General features: G+C 43.2%; 1 protein-coding gene across 1 annotated transcript; it reads left to right on the forward strand.

The window, feature by feature from the left end:
• Positions 1 to 122: 122 nt before the first annotated feature.
• On the forward strand, positions 123 to 22637 carry TM4SF4 (transmembrane 4 L six family member 4). The gene is made up of 5 exons (XM_006202793.4): positions 123 to 483; positions 1221 to 1310; positions 11964 to 12100; positions 18987 to 19176; positions 22021 to 22637. The coding sequence occupies exons 1-5, from the start codon at positions 310 to 312 to the stop codon at positions 22036 to 22038; spliced, it is 609 nt and encodes a 202-aa protein (XP_006202855.1). The 5' UTR covers positions 123 to 309; the 3' UTR covers positions 22039 to 22637.
• Positions 22638 to 23406: the final 769 nt, after the last annotated feature.

Genomic DNA, 23406 nt, shown 5'->3' on the forward strand with positions numbered 1-23406 from the left:
AGGTTATTGGTCTCCATGGCAAAATGATTGCAATGAACGTAATCTTATTTATGAGGGTGCAAAAAAAAAAAAAGGACTTCAGGTCAGGGAGAATGTATAAATGTCCATTGCCATCAAGGTTCGGCTATCTTTGAGAAGCTGAAGCAACTCCAAGGACACAGTTCACAGGCTGACTTTGTTTCTCAGCTCCAAAATACGGATTGATTTGGGGACAATTACTACGACACTGTGGCTGATAAGTTTGAAGAGAGCCTGTGAAGAAGGCAGCGAGGGTCCTTGAATCGCAGACCTATATTCTCCTTCCCCAGCATGTGCACCGGGAGCTGTGCCAAGTGCCTGGGGGGCACCCTCATCCCCCTCGCCTTGTTTGGCTTACTGGCTAACATCCTGCTATTTTTCCCTGGAGGAAAAGTGATAGACAACAATGACCACCTTACCGACGAGGTCTGGTATTTCGGAGGAATATTGGGAAGCTGTGTCTTGGTGAGTAGGGAGGACTTTAAAATCCCCCCAAAGGAGATCTGCACCCCATCCTTTTAAAACTGGGTACTTACCGAACAGGAAGAGATTTGGTTGCTAATGAAAGCTCACGCTTTGCACGATGAAACATCAGCGCTTTCATTTTTCCCTTCTCAGTTGGGACCAGCCAAATGTCCACTAAATTGACGAATAATGAACCCCCAAGCTTAGGCTGGCAGTTCTCATCGGTAGGTTGAATTCCATGAACCAAACAGATGGCGGTGTAATTTCTTTATTTTAACAAGATAAAGCTAGGGTGCTGGGCGGGGGTGGGGGAGTGAACACACATTTTCTAGCAAATTGATTGACTGAAAACCACCAAAAGAAGCAGATGTCTGTGTGTTCCTCGTCCACTCGTGTAGTAATGATTTTATTTACCCCTGGTTTCCAATAGAGGTTGGAACCCTGTGGTTTAGAGACAGAGAGATTCATGTTTCATGACCACTGAGGACAAGTTTCTTGTCCCTAGCCTAACCCACCGTGTGAATGGGAACTCAGAGTGTCAGATCTTGACAGCTTGCCTCCTTGCACCTGCAGTTAGGCCAAATGGAACCCTAATACTGAAAACACTCGTCTACCCGCCAGCCATGCTCCGCTAGTTTCCACCATACCCTTATCCGTGGGCGGACGTGGCATCTCACCCAGCCAGGCAGGCGCCAGCCCTTCCCAGACCCGCGCTGAGCTGCTGCTTTTGCCCGTAGATGATCTTCCCCGCGCTGGTGTTCTTGGGCCTGAAGAACAACGACTGCTGCGGATGCTGCGGAAACGAGAGCTGCGGGAAGCGCTTCGCGGTGAGTTCCCTGGGCGCAGCAGCCGGAACTACTCCGGGGTGCACTGCCTCCTTGTGCTGGGCGTGGGGATGCGCACCAGTTACCAGCCCCAGGCAGGACTCTGGGGGCAGCTGGTACAGGAATAAAGGTGGGATTTTTGCTGGTGCAAAGTCACAATGATCGTAAATAGTGAAAACCACAATCATACTTAGAGGGTAAAGTACCATTTAAAATCTGGTGGTGCCATAGGAAAAAAAAAAATGCAGGCTGGGAAGGCAGAGATGGTGCAGAACTCTCCCTTTGCCCTCGAGAAGCCCTGAGACCTTGCGCAAATCGTTTCCCTTCTCTGGCCGCCACATTGCCTCACTTCTAAAAGGCGGTTGGGACACGATAACAGATGGTAACCTCCTCTCCCTGATGGCCCCCTGCACTCTCCGTCCACTCCACTGCCAGGTTCACGATCAGAGGCTCAGCACTTCCCTACTTCACCCTGACTTTGCCGTGGGACTGTTTTCTTTCTGGTTTCCGGCAGCCATCCATCTTTTAGTGGGCAGGCTGGAGCGATTAGGCTTCAGGGCTCCAAGCAGGATGGGGAGGAAGGCTGGAAGTGGACCCCATTTCCACCACAGAGGGAGTCGCTGTACTGCTCTCTGCCTCCCTCTGCTCCTCTGTAAGATGAGGAAGCTGGACTAGATTAGAATTTCCCCAGTATGGACAAGTTCTGCTGGCACACAGCTGTGCTCTTTCAATCACATAGAAAGTTATTCTCTTTTTAATTCTCCTTTAATCCTCTTGATTCTATGGAGCAAAACTCTTATTTTGATGGAAATAAGTCTTTACTATTTCTAATCCCTTGTAATCTGCCTTTCTGACAAAGTGAGAACAAATCTCCAGCTCCAAGGATGCAAGAAACAGTAACTAGAAATTCAATAATATTATGTGTGTCTGTTAATGATTCTAGTTTTTCATTCATAGAGGTGATAAAAGTGAATAAAATAGAGCGTTGACTTTAAAAAGATATTGAATTCAGGTACATTGTTGTGGCAAAAATGAAGAAGGTCGAACTGGAATTACTGGCCCGATGATGAGGAAGGCCAGCTCCTGCTCTGATCTCTGAGGTTCAGTTGTCCATCCAAGAGACTCATGAACCCCAGTGATGAATTATGCACTCTCACCTTAACCTCTTAAAGGGAAAGGTGTAGCTATTTGTCCTGAAACCGAATCACTTCTAACATTTCTTTCTCATCCTTATTTGCTCATTTAGTCAACTAAAAAATATGTATTGAGTACATAGGAAGGGCTGAGGCTGGTGCATTGCAAGTACAGCGAGGCTTTTCCACGTGAGATCAAAGGCCATTCAAAGAGAATTTTTCCACCTGCTTACCACCATCAAGCATTGATTATTACAGCAACATTTAAAATTGTCATTTACAAAGAGATGTGAAAATTATCCACAGTTTATTTGATGTAATTACATAATGTGCGTTGTATATAATGCTATTTTAGTATAATTAATTATAAAGGACAGAAATAAATATAGAACTCACCATCCCTTTGAAATGTAATCCCATTATACCTTGTGGATTTGGAAAGAATAAGCTGGAGATGAGAATTTGAGAAAAATTAGCAAATAAGAAAATTGGATGAATTGCTTAGAAATCTAACAACTCACTCCCTGGTGCTGAGCAGAAGGCTGAAGATCAGCCGATATAAAACAAGGGTCTTTGCTTATTTTTTTTTGTTTTTAGGATTACATATAACACAGTGAAATATAAAATAATATTCAGAGTATCGTGCAAAATGTGTTTTTTAATTAGATGTATGTGAAGTCCAAGAGGAAAGCAGAGAAGTCACATTTGTACAAGCACAGTTGAGTCAATAGGAGCTGAAACATTTGGTCTGCCCAACTCAGCTATCAGATCGGGCGCCCTCACCCCCTGGGAGGGATCTGCCCTTGGCAGGAGTTGAGAGTGACTCCTCCCAACGGCCGGCTGACTGTCCACAAGGGCAGTGCCCAGCAAAGGACCAGCTCTACAGGCTGGAACCCGAGGCACCAGCCACAGAGTGGCTGCACCAGAGTGACCACATTCTTGGTGGCGAGTGGAAAGATTTCTTGTTTGGGGTCCATTCGTTTGTTAATCAGCTGCCAACTTTTAAAAATAGAGAGATTTCACAGAAAGTATCTAGATCTCTTACTGCTTTTTCAAAAAAATCAGAAATTAACCTGCCACTTCTGGGCCTACATTTTGACACAACAGTGTCCGGCCCTGGTCGGGGCTGAGCTCTTCGCCCCATCCCTGAGGACCACGGGGTTCCCGCCCCTGCCTTAGAGCCGTGTTTCCCTAATGTTCTGAGGCTCTGGGCACCAAGCAATAATCATTTTTTAGAGAAAGGTATTTACAAACACTCTGTCAGACAAAAAGAAAAAAAGCTGCAAGTAATTTGATCGGTGTTATAATGCTGAAGATTGGAATTATTTTTCCAAAGACTCACCGCATTGCCCTCTGGGTATTTAAGGAACACTGGGCTTCCCAGGAATGTTGTGTAAGAATTCCTGCAGGTGAAAAGGCCTGTGAGGCAGAAACAGACTAGGCCAAGGGCTGCTGAGCTAAATCCTGCGCTGTCTTCACAGCTTTGTTGTGCATCGTTTGTTCCCTGGCCTCTCTCTCCCCTCTCTTCCCTGCTGTGTCTTTCTGGAATATTCTCCAGAAGTCAGCTGCATCATTCTCATCCCTTTCCTTGGGTAGTGAAACCAGGACATCCAAATCAGTCATGGAAGCAGGATGTGATGGCTGTAGAGATAAAGCAAGACAATGAGCTGGAAAAAAAAATCTTGAGGTCACTGAATTGATGGTTTCATATAGTGAAACTAAAAAATGGAGGTGAGCTCTCCTCTGAGGCAGAGCAAGACTGAAACCCAGCCCCAGGGGTCTGCATGCTTTTAAATAAATTAGGGTAAATGAGAACTGAGAAAATTGAGCCCTGGGCAAAAGTTGTGAGAGGAGGGTGACTTTCAAGGTGGGCTTTGAAGAGCCTGCCTGGGTTTGTTTCTAGGTCTCAAGTTTTTCCTGCCCTCTAATCCTTTAAAAAAAAAAATTCTCAGGGTCCAATGGGACAGCTAATTAATTTTATCAACTCTTTCATGTTAAATATGTGCTTTAATGAGAGCCTTTGGAAGACTTTGACTCAAAGGAGTGTCTTTAATAATGGGACAGATAAAGGAGATATTTAGAGGCAGTCGGGCATTTCAGCATCCTTAAAGTCTGTCAGGCAGATAAAGGCCCACCCCACCCACAGGCAGGGCCAGCTGGTTGACAGACCTGTTCTGAAGGAAGATCTTGGTCGGGTCATAAATCGGTCTGTTCACTGTAGAGTCAGCGCTTCTCCCCGTGCCTGGCTCACCAGTGCCCCTTAGGGACGCCTCCTGTGTGAGCACATCCAAGGCCAAGAGCACTGACTCTGCCTCTGCCTCTGTGTTCCTTGGAGGACAGCCAGTTTGAAGGGGACTTAAGAAAGACAGTTCTTAGAGAGGAGGGAATAGCTAAGTGGTAGAGTGTGTGCTTAGCATGCACGACCTCCTGGATCCAATCCAGCACCTCCTAAAAGAATAGATTATCTTGAAAGAAGAAATAAAGAATGGAACCCCTATTTCTTCACTAAAGATTTTCTATGCTTCAAAATCCTCTGCTGTAAAATGGATCATGGCAGTTGCTACCTTTCACAAGGACATTGCAGGGACTTGGGGGAGATGCGGCAGCATCGGTGTGCAGGGAAGGGGAGAGCAGCGGTGAGTGTCTGGGGTAGTGAGGATACACAGGTCCTCGATAAACGCTTGTTGGATAATGAAGTAAAAGAACACTCAGGAAGGATTTCAGGTGATTTCCATACTTTATCAGGCTCAGTTCTGACAATAACCCTTTGAGGTAGGTGTTAAACTTCTCGTTTTTCAAATAGGGAAACTGAAGCCCTTGTAAGTTAAGTTTCTGACCACCCCCCCACACCAGTCCATCTTCCTGGCTTCCCAGGACTGAAGCAGAAAATACAGGAGGACATTAACATATAAGTGAAGAAACACTTCAGGTAATCGCTATGTATCTCTTAGAGTAGTTGCTGAGAGGAACCTTCTTGCCCACCAGAGATGTTTCTCCAACACGTTGTCACTACCAAGCCTCTAAATACCATGTTTAGGACCTGCCCACTTTTCCTTCCTTCTCAACCCCCGCGCCAGCCTGTTTTCTTTTTCCCCCAGAGCTAGGCTGTCTGTATTTGTGGAAAGTTAAAGTATGTGAAGCTATGACGTTTAAACATTATAATAGAACAATGACATTTATCAAGTGCTTGCTAATGTCATGGGAAATTACGCAAATCTTGGAAATAGGCAAAAGAGACTTCTGGGTATCCCAACAGTGAAGTGCGAGGCATTATCTAATAGCCTACCCCACCTAGGGATTACCTGGCTTTCTGGAGACATGTGCCTCTGATTCCCTATTTACTATTGATTAGACTGTCTACATAGTATGATCGCTGGGAGACAGGTGGTTATTACTGAGCCTTAGTTTATAGAAAAAGAAAGGAGATCTTAGAAAGATGGACTTCCCAAGGTCATGGGGGAGGAACCAGGACTCAAGCAAAGATCTGCCTGCCTGTACCCCACCCCCCTTGACCACTGCACAGTAGTGTCCTTCTTTACTGTTTATTCATTTAGAACAGGGAAAACATGTCCACATACAGAAACTGCACAGGAAGCCACACATTCCTGACCCCAAAGTCTGGCAACACCCTTCCCCAGAGGTTCCCAGTGTTCCCAATTATTGTGTCTCCTTCTGGAAATATTCCAGATCTTTCGCCTATGTACTTTAAAAAAGAGCAGTTTAGAGTGTCTGCTCCTGAACATATTCAACTTGATTTCAATGACTTCTCTTTTATCATGAAAAATTTTATAGCATGAAGCCCTTGATAAATTGAAGGTATTCCGTCTGATTTTAAGACTGAAAATATCTCTGAGTAGTAAATTTAGCAATTCTTTAAGACTTCTGATCAGGACATTACTTAAAACAAAGGGGCATACAGTGTACGTTCACATGGTTCATCCATTCTGGAAGAGTTAATGAAAAGTTAGTTGGAGTGTTAATTTATTTTTTTTATTTTAAGGTGAGATATTGCAGATGTGAACACAAAAACAGGACATGCCACCTGTAGCATTATAAGTGGTAACCTAGTGCCATGTTTTCTTCAGATAGTTTATAAAGAAATAAAACATTATTGCTTCAATTGAGAGTCACTGTGTTGCCTTTCTCTCTCATACGTCTCTCCTTCCTGAGAGTAACCGTAACCATGAATCAGTCCAGATCATATCCATCCATTTTTAAAAAACGTTTACTACCAAAAAATCAATCTTTCAAATGTTCTGGACTATCTTGTCCAATACAATAGCCACCATCTACTTGTGGCTATTAAGTATACGGATTGCGGCTAGTCTAAATTGAGATGTATCTTAAGTATAAAATTCATAGCAGATTTCAAAGAATTAGTACAAAAGAAGAATGTAAAATATCTCATTAGTAATTTTTATATTGATTACATGTTGAAGTGATAATATGTTGGCTATGTTGAGTTAAAAAAATAAATTAGTAAAATTAATCTCACTTTTTAAAAAACTTTTTAAGTGGTGGTTACTAGAAAATTTTAAATTATATCTATGGCTCGAAGTATATTTCCATTGGACACTGCTGGTCTAGAGGGCCTTACACTGAGGACTCTGATAAAAGGGAAAAACATCTCATTGATTTTATCTTAACCTGGTTTTTTTTTCCAGTTTTCAGTTTTATTAGGTAAATTGATACAATTTGACTGCACATATACAATATACTGCATGTGAATACATATAAATACACTGCACATATTTTTAAAATTTATGTGTATGTACTGTTTACTGTTTCTAAGAACAGTTTAGAGCTTTAGCTTTTTAAAGTTACATAGTTATCAAAGGAAAAAAAGCCAACTCCAAAATAAAAATCAAAAGAATGCAGTAATCCAGTCATAAAGGACAGTCAAATGTGCTCACACATACTCAAGAAATCTGTTATCTAAGTTATAAGAAATAAATAGTTCATTGGTGACCTTCTTTTAGATTCCACACGTAAGTGATTTAACCTGGTTTTTCATTGACTCAGACTTACCTAAAATGCATTTGTACTCACTTTTTGTGTCTTTAAGCATTTGCCTTTAAATGTTCCAGGAATGAAACCTAGTATCTTTACTCGTCTCACACAGCAGAAAGAGCACAGCTGAGGTTTCTCCTCTCACTACAGCCAGTGGACGATGACGTCCGGAGTTGTAGCTGAAGGGACCTTCTGAAATGCCCACCCTTTTCTTCTGTTTACCACAGGAAGCGGAGGCCAGAGGGGTGGGGGCTTGGGTGACTCCAAGGAGGCTGGACCTCAGGTCTCCTCTGACTTCCAAACTACCTTCCTGGAAACGCAGTCTTTCTCTCTTCTGTCACAGCAATTTTAGACCTTCTTCCATTTTAACAATCAGTAGTTTCATGATTCCTGAGTAATAATTAGAACTTAAGGGTAGAAGGTCAAGTAAGTAAAAAGATATTTTTTCCTTATATGTTGTTTTATTTCTGTAAGAGAACCAATGTCATTCACAGAGAAAATTGTAAATAATAGAGTATATGGCGCTAGTGGCAGCATGGCACATATGTGTGTGTGTGTGTGTGTGTGTGTGTGTGTTTGAAGGGGTGAAGGGTACAGGACACTGGACTAGGAGGGAGACCCCTGTTCTCTTTTTTTCTGAAATATAATTGCTGTACAATATAAGTTACCTATGTACAATATAAGGATCCACAACTTTTAAAGGTTATACTCCATTTATAGTTATTACAGAGTATTGGCTACCTTCCCCATATTGTACAGTATATCCTTGTAGCTTATTTTATTCCTAATAGTTTGTACCTCTTATCCCCCTACCTCTACATTGTCCCTCCCCTCCCAGACCCCAGTTCCTTTTTTTTTTTCTTTTCTTCTTTTCCATTCTCTCTTTTTTTTTTGTACAAACCCTTGTGTCAAAGGCTGACTTTCAATAGATCACAGCAAGGGAGCTACTCTGCTACATAAGAAACCCCGACCCAGAAGCAGGTCATCTACGAATGGTTTAGGGTTTAGCACCAGATTCCCACCAACTTGCGGTGCAGCCCCTTTTCCCACCCACGCTGGGTCTGAGACCCCAGTTCTTAATTTAGCTCAGCCATCTTCTAGATGTGTGACTAGAGAAAGTCACAGGAACATAGGCTTTGGAACTAAGTAGCCATGGATCGATCCCAGTTCTACCATTTTAGTCTTTCTTTGACTTACAACAATTATCTGAATTTCTAGTAGTCTTAGTATTCTATCTGGAAAATGTAGTTAATCACACCTATCTCATAGGTTTGCTGGAAGGATTAAATAAGATAAAGCCTCTAAGGCTCTCACAGAATGAAGCTATTTTTATTAGGTAGAAAGTGAGGTGATTGCACTAGAAGGTTTTTGAGGTCTTTTTTTTTTATGAAAATACAATTATAAGAACATTTAATTATTTATTTAGTGGCAGTTCTGGCTTTTGACGACTTTCAGCCAATTTTCAGATGAGAGACCCCCTCCTTCACAGAATCTGTTTTTCACTGAGACAACCCAACCTAGCCCAAGGATCACATGGCAAAAATGTTTCCAGACCTATCAGAGCCTCACTCTGAAAGAGCAAGAGGCAAAACATGAGGCAAAACTGACCAAGTGTTAGGTTCCAATTGCTGTACTGGAGTGTTCTGGCCACTCCTAGATTTATACCAGCTGTGTCTAACGAAACAGCAATTTGATTGGAGCATGGAGGTGGCTCAGAGACAGAGAACTAGCCTAGATAAGCTCTCATTAAATTGGGGCAGTGTCCCAAAGTGTGTTCTTACAATAATTAATGGGAAAAAATTTATAGGCACCAATGAGATTGGAAAACTCTGCATATTACCAAATATAAGGCAAAACGTAATATAAAACCACCTATAATTTTTCTCATAAAGAAGTTCCAAAAAGTTCTTTGACTAACATTAATAATGTATAAACTTTCAGTGTCACACACATATTTTAAATCACATGTACAAAATATAAACTAATTCTAATGTATTGATTTTGAAATATTACTCCTCTCCACTCATTTATTTTAAAATGTCTTCATGCTTCTTTGGCGTCGATGTCTTTGCTCCCACTAAAGGCACCTTTGGAGCCATCAGAAGTTTCCCATAGCACATTTTCTCTCCGTTTAACTACACTTTGGTATCCATGTATGATGCCGTCAGTGGCAAGTTTACTCTTTGTCATAAATATCAATTCACGGAGGACAAAGACAGCATTCCAACATTTCTCTTGCAGGTGTGTATTAATGATCCCTGCAATTGTAAACACTAAGCGTTCTTACATTAGAATACCTCTTAAAAGGCTTGTTAACTGTAATATTCAGAACTAGAAATAGTGAGGACAACTTTCCTAGAATAATTGACAAATCTGTGTTAAGAAAGAAATTTTTAGACAATTCTGTCATCCAACAGTAAACAAAGGGGTTGTTTCTGACTAATGTCTTTACCACACAACACTTGGTTGTTCAAATTGCAGGAAATGCCCTATTGCCTGAGAGGTGGAATCAGGACACAATTCTAAGGCAGTTCCCTCATGTCTGAAGCATAATTTGTGGGCTAATAATTTTCCTTACATTCCAGCATGCATAGTATATCCACTTCTTGGTGCTTCACACATGCTGGCCTATCACAAAGACTCTTAGAAGTGCAACAGGGATGAAACCTGCTTAACTGTATATAATTCAGCAGTTTCCAAAGTTATTAACAAAACATCCTTTGGAAAAGAGAGTGCCTGTTCTAATATGATAAGCTGACCAAGAGTTTCATTTACTTCTGACCTAGATTATATTCACAAATGTTCTTGATGGTGAGAATACATTTAGGATAACTTCAACATAAAAATTAAAGACAAAAATCTAAATAAGGTGTAATATGAAACCCTAGTCATTGAAAACACCCTATAAGTAGTTATCCAGTGCCTTTGATAAGCTAGGAAAAAAAAAAAGTTTGGTTGGTGGTAGGGGTGGAGCAATGTCCTAACCATCTTCAGATAGCCCACTGCTCATGGCTTCAAAGGTTTGTCCTCCGGGTGAGGAAGACAGACAGAAACAGCGAGGCATTAGCATGTTGCAGGTACTGTGCTGTGATACAGTCCCAGAGTCCCAGGGCTGGGAGGTACGGGGGAGGGGATGGTGGGTTCTCCATGGGAAGTCAGACACGGCCTAGGGAGCCAGAGATGAGCCTTGGAAAGTTGTATCAAAAATACACTTACATATGATATGAAGATGAATCCCAGCTAAGTGGGAACTCCATTATCACACAGACTCCAGTTGTCTGGGTGCAATGAAGTCCTCTCCGCCATCAAACCCGCTCCACAAGTATGTACTGTGATTAGATTGATAGTATACAGGGACGGGGAAATGGGAAGTACCTGACATTTAACTTAGGTTATCACATCTAATTCTCCCAACAGATCTTGTAGGTAGCCTTTATCGTGACCATAATATAGATGAAAAAACCAAGACCCCCGAAGATACATCCACTATACAGAGTCACCACACCAAGAAAAGCACCAAGGCTGAGATTTGAGTCTGGGTCTGCTGAGTTTTAAACTCTTGTGCTTCGCACTATACCTTTGTGTCACCAAAGCAATAGAGGTGGTCATTTTCCACCTCTATTTCTAAAATTGTCAATGTTTCTACACTACCTTCTAATTCCTGTTTAGAATAGACATTGCATCTCTAGACCTCATTTTTTTCATCTCTAACAAAGAGTTAGCCTGGGCCCCAGGACAGTTTCTGCCTTTTATATTCCATATTCTATCTTGATTTTATAATTAAAAAAAATAAAGATGCCAGTACAATCTATTTTTCACGAATTAATCTCTGTCGTATAAAAATATTTAAAAGAACCAGAATTGTTGGGCTGATATAACCCAAAGAAGAGAAGACTTTCTTAGGGTGGAAGGGGTGGAAAGATGTAAAATGGAAACTATTTTTGTGTAAGAAAGATGTGAAATATCTTCAGATATTTTAAAGGTTGCTACATCATGGAAGAGAGGTCAGACTTAATTTTTTTGAACTTAAGGAATGTAACTAGGACTGATGGGAAGACATTCCGGAGTTTTACTCTTTCTCATAAGAGAACCTTCCTGCCACAGGAGGCCCCACAGTGACTTAGCCTCAGTCAGATGACTGGACCAGAAACCTTAAGATCACTTCCTGTTCTAAGAGTTTGATTCTGTAATAGACTGGCCTTCCATATGAGCCCTGTGAAGGAGAGTCTATTGTTAATAAGATTAAAAACCATGGCCCAAATGTATCAAATCATAATTAGCATTTGAGTCATCAATGAATAGCTGAAAAAGATATGGGGATGGGGGTGAAAAGAGGGACATGAGACTCCAAAATTCATTCTAGGAGACTCCACGGGCCCCATTTCCAGTAAAGGTGGGCTCCTACCCCATAACTTCCCTGCAGTCGCCATGCTCAACAACAGGCTGGTTAGGTGTGCTGAGTGTCACCTCTGGACCCCTTAAGAACCTGGCCATCTCTCTCCTTCTCTTCCAGATGTTCACCTCCACAATCTTTGCTGTGGTCGGATTCTTGGGTGCTGGATACTCATTTGTCGTCTCAGCTGTCTCAATCAACAAGGGTCCTAAATGTCTCCTGGCCAACAACACCTGGGGCTACCCCTTCCTGGAAGGGTAAGGTACACCCTGCTGTGCCCACGTATCACCACAGGGGGCACTGGCAGGTAAAGGACCCGAGGGGGACACTGCGCATGTCCCGCCATCTTCAGTTTACACGTCTCAGGCATGAAGCTCCTTTGAGGCAGAGCTGAAGTTGTGGGGTGAGGTTGCACAGGCTCTCACTTCTAAGTGCTCTTTTGACAGGCACCAGGAGAAATAATGAAAACATTTATTCACAGCAACACGACGCAACTAATAATACTAGTAAACAGAGAGCAGTGGCTCCCACTGCAAATCTTATCACAGAAAACAAGAGTGATTACTCCTCAACAGAGCTCAAAGGCTTTCACTAACACCCCTAAGGACGGATAACTAAACAATCTTTTAAGGTGCAACTTTACGGAAAATGACCTTGAAAATATTGTAGGTTCTTCATGAGAAATAATGTTAATAGAACTCACTAAAATAACACTTCATATTTTCATGGAACATTGTAGTTATAAAGAACTTTTAAAAAATTATAATTTAATCTCCACAGCAATGTCAAGAGGCTGTGACTCCCCACCGAGGCAGACTAAATACTGTGACTTGCTCAAAGTCACCCAGTTAGTGGAGCGGGGGAGTGGGCAGAGCCAGGGCTCAAACTCATGTCTTCTAACTTAGTCTTCGTCTTACTCTTTTTCTAATGCTCATTCTGCCCCTAGACTGACTGCACTGCCCAGTGCAGTAGACCATTGCCATACGTGGTGACTTAAGTTCATTTAAATAAAATTAAGCTTAAAATTCCTCAGTCACACTAGCCACATTTCACGCACTCAGCAGCCGCACACGGCTATGCGTGAGTGCACTGACCATCACGGAGACAGGACGTGTCAATCACGGCAGACAGTCTACTAGGCAGGACTGCACTACACTCGAACTTCCAGGAGGACTGAGACCGTCTCTGTTTTGTTCACCACTGCAAACCCTCTGCCTGACCCAGACAGAGGGTCTGACATACCTAAGCAGCCAGGAACTCTGATTATCGGGTCCTCCCACACACAGGTGGGTCCACGCCCAAAAACTCTACAGGACACCAGTTCATTAAGTCAAACCTCTGTTTATTAGTGCACAGTGAGGGTCTATAGGACCTCAGGAGCAGGCTTCTTCCAGGGGAGGTGAAGGATGCTGTTTCTGTTATGACGTGACGTCTGGGCTTTTTCACAAGTGTCTCATGTGAGTGATCATCCTCACCCTTCTCTGTACTTAAACGGGAGTACCAGGCCTCTGGTAGCCTCTTATCGCACACAGCGACTCCCGCGGGTGTTTATTTTATGTGGAAAGCCCTCTCATCTTACGGAGGACTGTCGGGGCCTCAGTGCCGTGGGGCTGGCTGGCTTGAGCGTGGCATTCGGACGGCAGGCAGCTGAGCTCTCCCCTGGGCCCTCTCCCGATAGCCCCGTTCCCTCGCCCAGGGCTGTGTCTATGAGGCTACAGCGCGGCTTCTTGCAGGGACCTTTCTCCTAGCATTCCCATCAACGGCATCAGGACAGTATTCAACACGCTTTCTATTTATTCTGTAATGTGAATACTACTACCCTTGATGAGCTTAAAATCAATCAGAATAAATCTATGTCCAAAACCAAGGAGAGAGGAAGAAACACAAGAGGTGCCAAGTAACAAAGCACTGGTCTCATATTCTGACGCGGGGGCCTCACACCCGCCCTGGCACACTCACACCTGCTTAGGTGGGCTGGGACCAATGTCCCAGGTCGGGACAGTGACGGCTGGACTGTGGGCCACCACGGGAGATGCCAGCCTGGCCGAGGGACAGGACACCGCTTTTCAAAGTCCTCTGTGTCTGTCTTCCTGCTAAAGCAAGTTCACATCCACGCCAGACCCGGGTATTGCCCATTTCTCTGTGACAGATGCTTTCATATGTGTTGTTTCATCTGCTCCTCACAGCCACTAACCCATCCATTAACAGGTATCAGATAAGACAGGTTTAATAACAAAACCAGAATAAACTGTGACGGCCAGCAGGAACATTTCAGAATTCTCCACCCCTCCTCTGTTCACCTTACGGCTTTGATCACTATCTGAAGGGAAAAATGTTGGACTACCTAGACATCGGCATAGTGGCTTTAAATTATGATATGATCAAAAACGGCTGCATAGGGGCTTATTGCAAAATCATATATATTACACTTTCCAGGTGATTTATGAAATAAGAATGCCTTTGACTATTCATGTGCTTTCCCATGTTTCCCTGACTCTCGGATTTAATCCCATGTAAAGTGCAAGTCCACCCTCGGGGTGGGATGTGTCACGGTTGCTGCAGGAAGGGCTTTCAGGGGGTCCAGGCGAAGTGTCTCACCGCACCCTCTGCCACCTGGCAGGCTGTCCTCAGCATCCCATGGCCTCCTGCATCCTGTGTCCTGTCTTCCTTTACGACCTCACCTCCCCTGCCAGCTCCAAACCTCCCCTCTGACTGCAGAAACTCATCCTGAATTTCTTATAATGATGCCTGAACCTTGTGTCACTTGGTGTCCTCAGTTAACAAGGTGCTTTCACCCACAACGCTTTATTTGATTCTCAGGAAAAGCACATGAGGTTATCAACCCTCCTTCAGAGGTAAGACGGCCAAGGCCCAGAGAGGACAAGGGGCCTGCCCAGAGGAATACCGCTCTTCATGATGGAAGCTTGAATCTACACCTTCTGACCATAAGTCACAGTGCTTTTTCTAGAACGCAACTTATATTGATTTGCACTGTCTGATTCTGGGAGAGTCCGTCTACAAGGGCTCGGGGGCTTCTGTCTCCAGCCACTTTACTTTCCCATGGGCTCTTCCTAGCCATCGGATCCCAGCGTGCAAGCATCACAGGAGTTGTAGCCGCCAGTGTAACACACATACACAGCCACTTAGTGAGTGGAAAGGAATAATCACCTGTATGAGCCCAAAGGAAAGGACTCAGGACAGTCTTCCTCATCACCAAGCGGCAGCAGCAGCCTCTCCCCCACCCCTTCTTCTCCTCCTCTTCCTTTTTCCCCTCTTCCTCCTTCTGAAGACTAAGGGCTAAGTGTTTTTGCATGTGTTATCTCACTTAAGATTCCTACTAAATCTCAGAAGAAATCTTATCCCTAAAGTAGAAAAATAAAGTTCACAAGGTGAACTCGCCCGGGGCTCCACAGCTAGTAATTAGCAGGAGAATTTAGAAAAGGGAAGCACTTGCGGGTGCCCTAGTTGGTGCTGAAGCCTGTCCCAGACATGGGGCCCAGAGGGACAAAGCTGGTCCCTGTCCCCGTGAGCACAGGCTGAGTTAGGGTGACAACTGGGACAGACCCTCGCTTGCAGGAAGGGTGATGTGGAGGTGTGCGAGGGAAGCTTCTCCAAGGAGGTGACCTGGGCTGGTTTGGGAAGTTGTGCAGAAGTGTGGCTTCCAGAGAGGAGCGGAAGCGTGTTTTGGGCAGAGAGAGAAGCCAGTCCTGAGGCAACCACAAAAAAGACCCACGTGCTCAGAGAATGACAGTTCTCTGTGTGGCCGGGAGCTCAGGGTGAATGCTGGGGGGAAGAGCAAAGGGACTGCCCCCCAGGATGGGGGTGATTGAGAGGCAGGCCGGACCTTCAGGACATCAGGGAGCAGTGCAGGACTTCTAGCAGGACAAACCATGACCACCTGAGAGTTTAGGACAATCGTTTGGGAAGCGGCATGGAGGATGAACAGAAGGGCTTGGTAGCTGAAAGCGAGAGCCAAGTAGAGGTGGTAGCAGCCAACCAGCTGAGATCCTGAGCATCTCCAGGGCAGGGGAATGGGGGCTCAAAGGAAGGAGAGAAATTTCAGAGGCGGTCTGAGATGGAACCATCAGTGAGAAGAAAGAGGGAAGTTTATCAAGGTGGACTCAGGTTTCCAGCTTGGGGCACAATGTTCAGGGCTCTTCAGTGCCATAGAATTCAGTGCTTTTACCTTTCAAATGTTTGTTAGTGATCATATTAAAGGAACAAAGGCAGTTAACTTTTTCTGTCATGAGAACCATACTTAAGAAGCATTCTAGAAGGAAAAAGAAACCTAGGACATTTTGAAATACGCCCTCTTGGCTTCCTTTGAAGTAGGACCTCCTCCCATCCAAGGTCTTCCTTTCTGAGACAGTTGGCCACCTCTCCCTTGACCCCGAGCTGCTGAAAGGGAAGCAGCTTGCCCAGGGCATGGGGACAGCTGTGGGAGGGAGCACCAAAGGCCAGGCCAACGGCAAGCAGCCCTGGGGGAGGGACCGGGGACTCAGCCAAGCACAGCGCCCGTTCAACCCATCCTGCTCCCTGGGGAAGGAGTTTAGTGGTAAGGAGCATGCTCTCCCACCAAGCGCAGAACTGATCCATCTCAGTGTTCTGCCTGCACTTCCAGTTAAGACCGTCTGCAGCGGCCCTTCAAGGACTACTTAGTAGCAAGGAACCCCACACTCTGCTGTGACACAGCTAGCCCAGCATCTGTGCAGGAAAGCTGCTTATTTGTTGAGCCCTCCCTGTGCTGGGACTGGGGACAGAGATAGGAGACATGGTCTCTGCCCTTGTGGATGTACAGTTGCAAAGAGAAGACAGACACACGGACGGATGAGGGCAGCTCAGGGTCCTGGGTGCTCTGAACCAGAGGGAACCCAGAGGGCCGGGAAGCAAGGAGGGGACCAAAGACCGCTGAGGGCAGGAAGAGCATCGAGGAGTCTGCCTGAATTATCCAGGCAAAGTGGTCAGGCTCTCCCGTCCCTTCCTTCGGCTGCCTTTGTGGCTGGCAAGAAGTGAGCTGTATGAAATCCATGGCGTTCTACTCTGCGGCTGATGGAATTACTGCAGCTCAGGTGGGAATGCCCTTCACAGTGATGGGACTGAGCAGGCTTCTCCACCCAGCTCAAGCCTTGCTTCCCAGTTCCGCGGTGAGCGTTTCACCAATCTCACCACCAGGAGGCGCTCTCACCCCACCACTGGACAAACCCTTCAGAGGAGGGAATGAACTCAGGATGGCCAATTATTTCATCTTAGGATCTTTTCTTTATCAAATGTGCCTGGAAAATAGTGTCTTTTTATACCCTCTTATCACCAAGTTTAAAAATTGTAAAGATAGAAAGGACTACATGGAAAAAGGCAGAACAGAAAGATGATCGTTTAAAAAATAATACATGCTGAAAAGATGTCTCATACAGCAATATATAAGGTATTAATATTAATTATCCCGGTGAATTCTCACAATCGTGTGGTTGCTCTCAGCCCATTTTATAGATGAACAAACATGCGGAGGCTGGGGGTGGGAGTGGTAGGTGACTTGTATGAAGAATGCACAGCCAGTCAGAGGAATGCTTGGAGTCAAACCCAAGTCCATCTGAATCCAAAGTAACAGTTTTCCTTTAGACCAGATTGCTCAGATTAAGTAAAGTAATGACATACTAGGGCTTACTGAGCACTTACTCTATGCCAGGCACTGTCGTAAGCACTTTACTAGTGTTAACGCGTTTCATCCTCCAAAGAGCCCTATGATTTGAGAGAGACTGTTACCCCGTTTTACAGAGAGGTACCAGTCAGACAGCCTGCAGGCAGCTAGAGCCCCTGTTCTTATGGGAAGGCGAATCAATGCGATGGACAACGTTTGTTTTTAAGTCAAGAACAAAAATCTCGTTCTTTCCTTTATCCCTTCTGCTCTGTTAAATTCCAAGGTATCGTCCATGACTTCAAAGGTTTTTCAAAATATTAATACAGAATGTCTTTAAAATGAACGTGTCCTGATGCACGGGAGAAATGATCAAAAATAGACTGTCAAAAAGGCCTAAAAATAATAAGGTGGACGTTAATGTGATAATAGCCAGAGGAAGAGGTTTCCCACTGAGGCCTTGAAAGGGTAGCAGATGTGTGAAGCAAGAGGGCGAGACCAATTTGCAGCTCTAAGAATGTGAGAAGGAATTATACTAATCCAGAGATTTTACCCACTTTACCCTCATTTTTGTCTTAAAGATCGCATACTTCACATTTCTCCTGCGAGGCACAATGCCCCTTACAGTGCAGTGGACTCCTTGTATCTACACATATTTTATAAGCATACTGCAGTTTCTCCTACTGCAACGTTTTTATAAAGTGTGTATTAAGGCAGCAGGTTATTGATTGCTTCCTTTTAATTAAATGAATCTTTTTGCAGGTGGAATCCCTGTATGTTAACAAAAACATTAGCTGAGTCAAATTCACAATTTGGCTAGAAATAAGCCTTAAAAAAAAGCCAAGCTCCAGGGGAGAGGAGCGCAGTGGTAGAGCGCATGCTTAGTACGGACGAGGACCAAGTCCCCAGGACATTCATTCATAAATAAATAAACCTAATTACCACCCCCTCAAAACAGTCAAGCTCTTCCCTTTAGCTATATGACACATTTGTACTTGACACAGCTTCAGATGGCCACTAGATGTGACAGATAATTTGTCAGAAATCCAAATGGTCCCTAATGATGACAGTAAGATAAAGGCTGTGAACATTTGTGAGGTTCTGCTCCTGAAGACTTCATTTTCTTGGCCATTTCATAGGTAATAAATTGACCCATCCTCCGGGTAAGCTCACAGAAAGCACTCTGTAGCTCAGTAGCTGTGTGACCTAGCAGTAAGTCACTTCACCTCTCTGTGCCTCAATGTCCTTAATTGTGAAATGAAAAAAATAAAGAACCGTAAAGTTTCTATGAGAAATAAATGTTCAGGACAGGACCTGGCACATGGTATATACTCAATAATTAATTATCAGATGCTGCTTTTAGAAGGGTTATTATGGGATTTTTTTTCTTATGGAGCTTATGTTTTGGGTGGATAGTATTGCAGAAGGAGAATCATTCCGGTGACTTTCTAGTCTAGGGTATTGCATACTTTTTACTAATGTCTCCTTTCTCTCCCCCATGTCCCCAACAGGGACTACCTCAGTGACAATGAGTTATGGAAAAAGTGCCAGAAGCCTGAAGATGTGGTTCCCTGGAATCTGACCCTCTTCTCCATCCTGCTGATCATCGGAGTGGTCCAGATGATCATCTGTGCCATCCAGGTGATCAACGGCCTCCTGGGGACCCTGTGTGGAGACTGCCGCTGCTGTGGCTGCTGTAGAGTAAGCTGAGATCTTTGTCCTTTCTTCTCACCATGCAGGAGGCCAGGTCAGGCCACCAGCACTAATGGGATCTGGGGGTGGAGAGGGCAGCGGCTGCAGAAAACCCAAGTCAGGCTGGAAAGTCCAGGCAGCCCCTCTCTCAGCCGAGGGACACAGGACCATTGTTCAGCCCTCTGTGCTTGCCAATCTACCCAGGCTGAGGCTGACCAAAGTTTTCAGTCTTATTGTAGACCAGCTGACCGTAGACCTAGAGGCAAAGGACTCCATACATATATGGAGGTTTATAATGTTGACGTGAAGATACCCAGGAAGTGCAATCTGTTACATGCACATATTGTCAGGATTAACACATCATGGTCTGTCCCCAAATGTCCTGTTTCCTAAATAGATCTAGACATGGGTTAAAGCTGTCAAGTAATATATGAAAGGGTGTTTTCTTTTCCCTGGAAAATTTGTTAAGAGAGAAATGGTTCTTACGTGGAAAAAATAAAAGGGAATCAGTATGAATTTACTCTCCAAATATGACTGTAAATTATCAACAATAAGAAAAATAAAAGTAAACTTAGGGACAGTAAGACAGGGCGATTATTTCAACCAATGAACAAGCCATATCAGGCAATTATTCACACACACAAAGTTATTTTAAAACACAGGTTGATGTATGAGGGAAAAAATTAAACAGAACTCAAGAGTTCCTTAATTGGGAACTTATGTAAATAACTGTAAGTAAAGGTCTATCTATTGAGTATAATATTATGTCCAAATTTTAAGTGATTCAAATAATTTTCTTTAAATTTCCTGTAAGTATGATATGTATACAGGTCAACAGTTATGCTCCAGGAAAGTATTCAGTTGGAAAATCTGTGCCCTGCCTTTGTGTTCCATCCACCCAATTCCTTCAGTTCGCCAGCTAAGGCAGTTATATAATTTCTTATATATCCTCCCAGAGTTTCTTTTTTATTGTTTTCATTCCCCTACCTTAAAAGGATTTTGTTCAAAACTGTAGGAATACTGAAAATGCTTATGAGGTAGTGTTATTTCAAAAGAGTAAGCTACAAAAAATGTACACAGAATATACAGATTAAAAAAAAAAAAAAACCACAATGAATAGAAAAAAACCTAAAGGAAGTGCAACCAAAATGTTAAATGAGAGTTGTTTGTAGGTAAAAAGACTGACTTTTTCCCTCCCTTCTAGCTTATATTATTCAAAAAAGTTTTAACAATCATATATTTTGAAGTATAAAAATATAAATATAAAAATCCCCCCAAATCAACTGTAAAATGCATGTGTTACAAATAAATTTCACTGACTACCGAGTTTTTGTTCTATAAATTTTCAGTTCTATTCTGTTGAAATTACATTTTTTTAGTCTTAAAACACAATTGGGTAGAAAAGAAAACTACCAGTTAGTTATCTATCAAAATTATTTTTAAGATAGCAGTTAAAAATATCAAGCATTTGAATCTTCTAATTCATGCTTGCTAAATCAGCTAACTCATTTCAAACACTGGTAGTATTTCCTTTTCTGCTTTCACAGAAGTTATATTTTTTGGTTAGGTAGCAAATTTGCATTGCAAGCTTACTGAAAATACAAACTGCTGTTAGAATAGAAAATAGTACTTTACAAAATCTGAGGATTGTCTATAAATTTAAAAACATACGCATATGTGCAGTAAATTGACCCTTTTCAGTGATTATCATCTATTCAGATGCCATATTTAGCAATTTTAATGAATAAATCACTTGATAGTCAAAAGACAGTGGATGAACTCCACAGCTGTCAGTGTAGCTGGCACTGGAGAATCACAGAGGGTGAACGGATACCACCAGAATCCCCTCCTTCCCTTCCTTCCTTCTCCGTCTTTTTATTTGGATAGCTTCAAAACTATGTAAAATTCAGAACAGTACAAGGAACACATGTGCATTTCACCTAGATCCACGAATTTGCTCACTCTCTTTCTGAACCGTTGGAAAGAAATTTGCAGACATCAGGAAACCTCCCTACTAAATATGTCAGTGCACGTGAGCGCTGCATTGAGAAAGACCAGCCTGCTGAGCATTCCTTTCCTGTGGACCACTTGCCTCTGGTACAGCTGGTCAGCCTTCCTCCCCCCATAGGACAGGCTGGAGAGTCTTGGGCTGCTGACTTCTCAGAGTCTAATTTCCCCACCGCCTCCTGCCGAACTTCCACAGAGCACGTGCAGATTGACACCCAGCCATTCAGGCAGAAAGTATTTATGGAGAAGTTCCTTCGATGAGGGAACAGACAGAAACGTGCCTCAAAATGCAAGCTGAATGCTAGGCATGCCTGCAGTCTTAGCCAAGTCAGTTGCGTTCGACTGTTTCTTTGTCTGAAAATGTGGTTGTTAAACCTACTTCCTGAGGTTGCTGAGTGAGCGTCTAACCTGGGGCGATGAGTGTGCCTCCAGGTCAACAATGAGAAGACTCGGTACATTGCCCTGATTGTTATTTACTCAGAGGGTGAAAACCGGGGAGGCAGTGAGGATTCAGGGAAAGGAGCACAGCCTCTGGGTTCCATCTCCCTGGGTTCTCTCCTTATTAACTGTGGCTTCAGCTACATCCCTTGAGCCCTCTGTGGCCATGATCAAAATTAATTTTAATAATACATGATGGAAAATAAAATCAACTCCTAAACCTAAACCTAAAGCCATAAACCTAAAGTGTCAGATTAAAGCTCCGAAACAAAGTCAGAAAAGCATAGAAGTTATTCAGTAGGTAATCAACAAGGGGCAGGAATAAGAGGGGTGATGGGGAGGGGAAGGGGGGGGGGAGAAGCAAGCCAAAAAAAATGATGTAATTGATTAACTTTCTCTACCTTCTAGGGAGATGGACCAGTTTAAACCTCTCCGATGAGCTGCTCTAACTTGTCGGCGTGTGAGAAGAAGCATTAAACTTACTCTTCTCATCTTGGGGTTGCCAGTTCCTATCTGCTTCCTGACTGACAAAGCTTAGGGAGGCCAGAGTTGTTCCTTCTCCTTTCCGACCAGCTCAGCTCAAGTTAGAATTTTATGTCAGTTTCAGATTAAAAAAGTAGTTTGGCCACTTAAGTAAAATTTCTAAGTCTTTCAAATTAGCTTCCTTTTAGAATTGAAGAGCAGGTTCAAAGCAAATATTTTATAATTTTTTCTTTAAGCATGAAAAATACATACGGTTGTGCTTACCACCACACTGTTTCTTTGTATATAGAGGTGTTGATATCTTTGGAAGTTTTACATAAGCCAAAGGAGGAAAGCACATTAAAAGTGAGAAGCTAAGATCAATTTTCATTTTGAAGATTTATGAGAGAAAAACAGAACAACGGATGTATCATAAATAATCTTTATGTGTTGTCTTTTTGGCTAACATGGTTGAATTACTTGTGACTAGCGTTTGGGCCTGCCGTCTTGCTAGGGTTTCCTTATGTATATTAAATTAAAATCCAAATTCAGAGGTAATATAATAAAGATTGTGTGGTTTTTGAGAGTGAGGAGCAAAAGATTTTCATCTTCTTTACAAATTGCTTCCTTTGATCAAAGAAAAAACAATGTAAAAAACAATGTTTTGAAAAAGATGATTTGGGTAATAATTTTGTCAGCCTGTGGCCCAGGATTACGGGACTTGGTATTACCAATTCTATGTGTTATACTAAGATATTAGCTTTAGTTTTTATGAGTCAGGCACTGAGATGGAGTTAAATCCATCCAGTTGATTTGAGTTCAAACCTCAACCACCCGCATACCAGTTTGGAGACCCTGGGATGGTTACTTTCTAAGTCTCAGTTTCCCCATCTGTGAAAGGACTATTGAGAAGCCATCAATCATCCAAGAAATGTTTTGATGACTGTAGCTTTGTGGTTTTAGTCTGAAGATAGGGCATGTGATGCCTCCAGCTTTGCTCTTTTTTCTCAAGATTGCTTTGGCTATTCAGGATCTTATGTGGTTCCGTATAAATTTCAGTATTATTTGTTATTATCTGTTCTAGTTCTGTGAAAAATGTCATGGTATTCTGATAGGGGTTGCTTTAAATCTGTAGACTGCTTTAGGTAGTACGGACATTTTAACAATGGACAGTTTAACATTTTAACTTCTAAGTCCCTGGTGCTAACAGGCTGGAGGGAGGATTCCGAAATGGCACTTGCCAACGCCAGGGTTGTCACAACACAATGAGCTCCCCCAAATGACTACCATCCCCACCCCCAGGGGAAATCCTAGTTGCCTCCTGACTCTCCA

The sequence above is a fragment of the Vicugna pacos genome, chromosome 1 (genome assembly GCF_048564905.1).
Source record: "Vicugna pacos chromosome 1, VicPac4, whole genome shotgun sequence".
Classification (NCBI taxonomy): Eukaryota; Metazoa; Chordata; class Mammalia; order Artiodactyla; family Camelidae; genus Vicugna; species Vicugna pacos.

Bases quoted from the DNA above. Each gene is read 5' to 3' on its own strand.
- TM4SF4 (XM_006202793.4), top strand. From the start codon at position 310: ATGTGCACCGGGAGCTGTGCCAAGTGCCTGGGGGGCACCCTCATCCCC. The intron at 484-1,220 runs GTGAGTAGGGAG...TTTTGCCCGTAG, and splicing joins TATTGGGAAGCTGTGTCTTG to ATGATCTTCCCCGCGCTGGT. The intron at 12,101-18,986 runs GTAAGGTACACC...TGTCCCCAACAG, and splicing joins GGCTACCCCTTCCTGGAAGG to GGACTACCTCAGTGACAATG.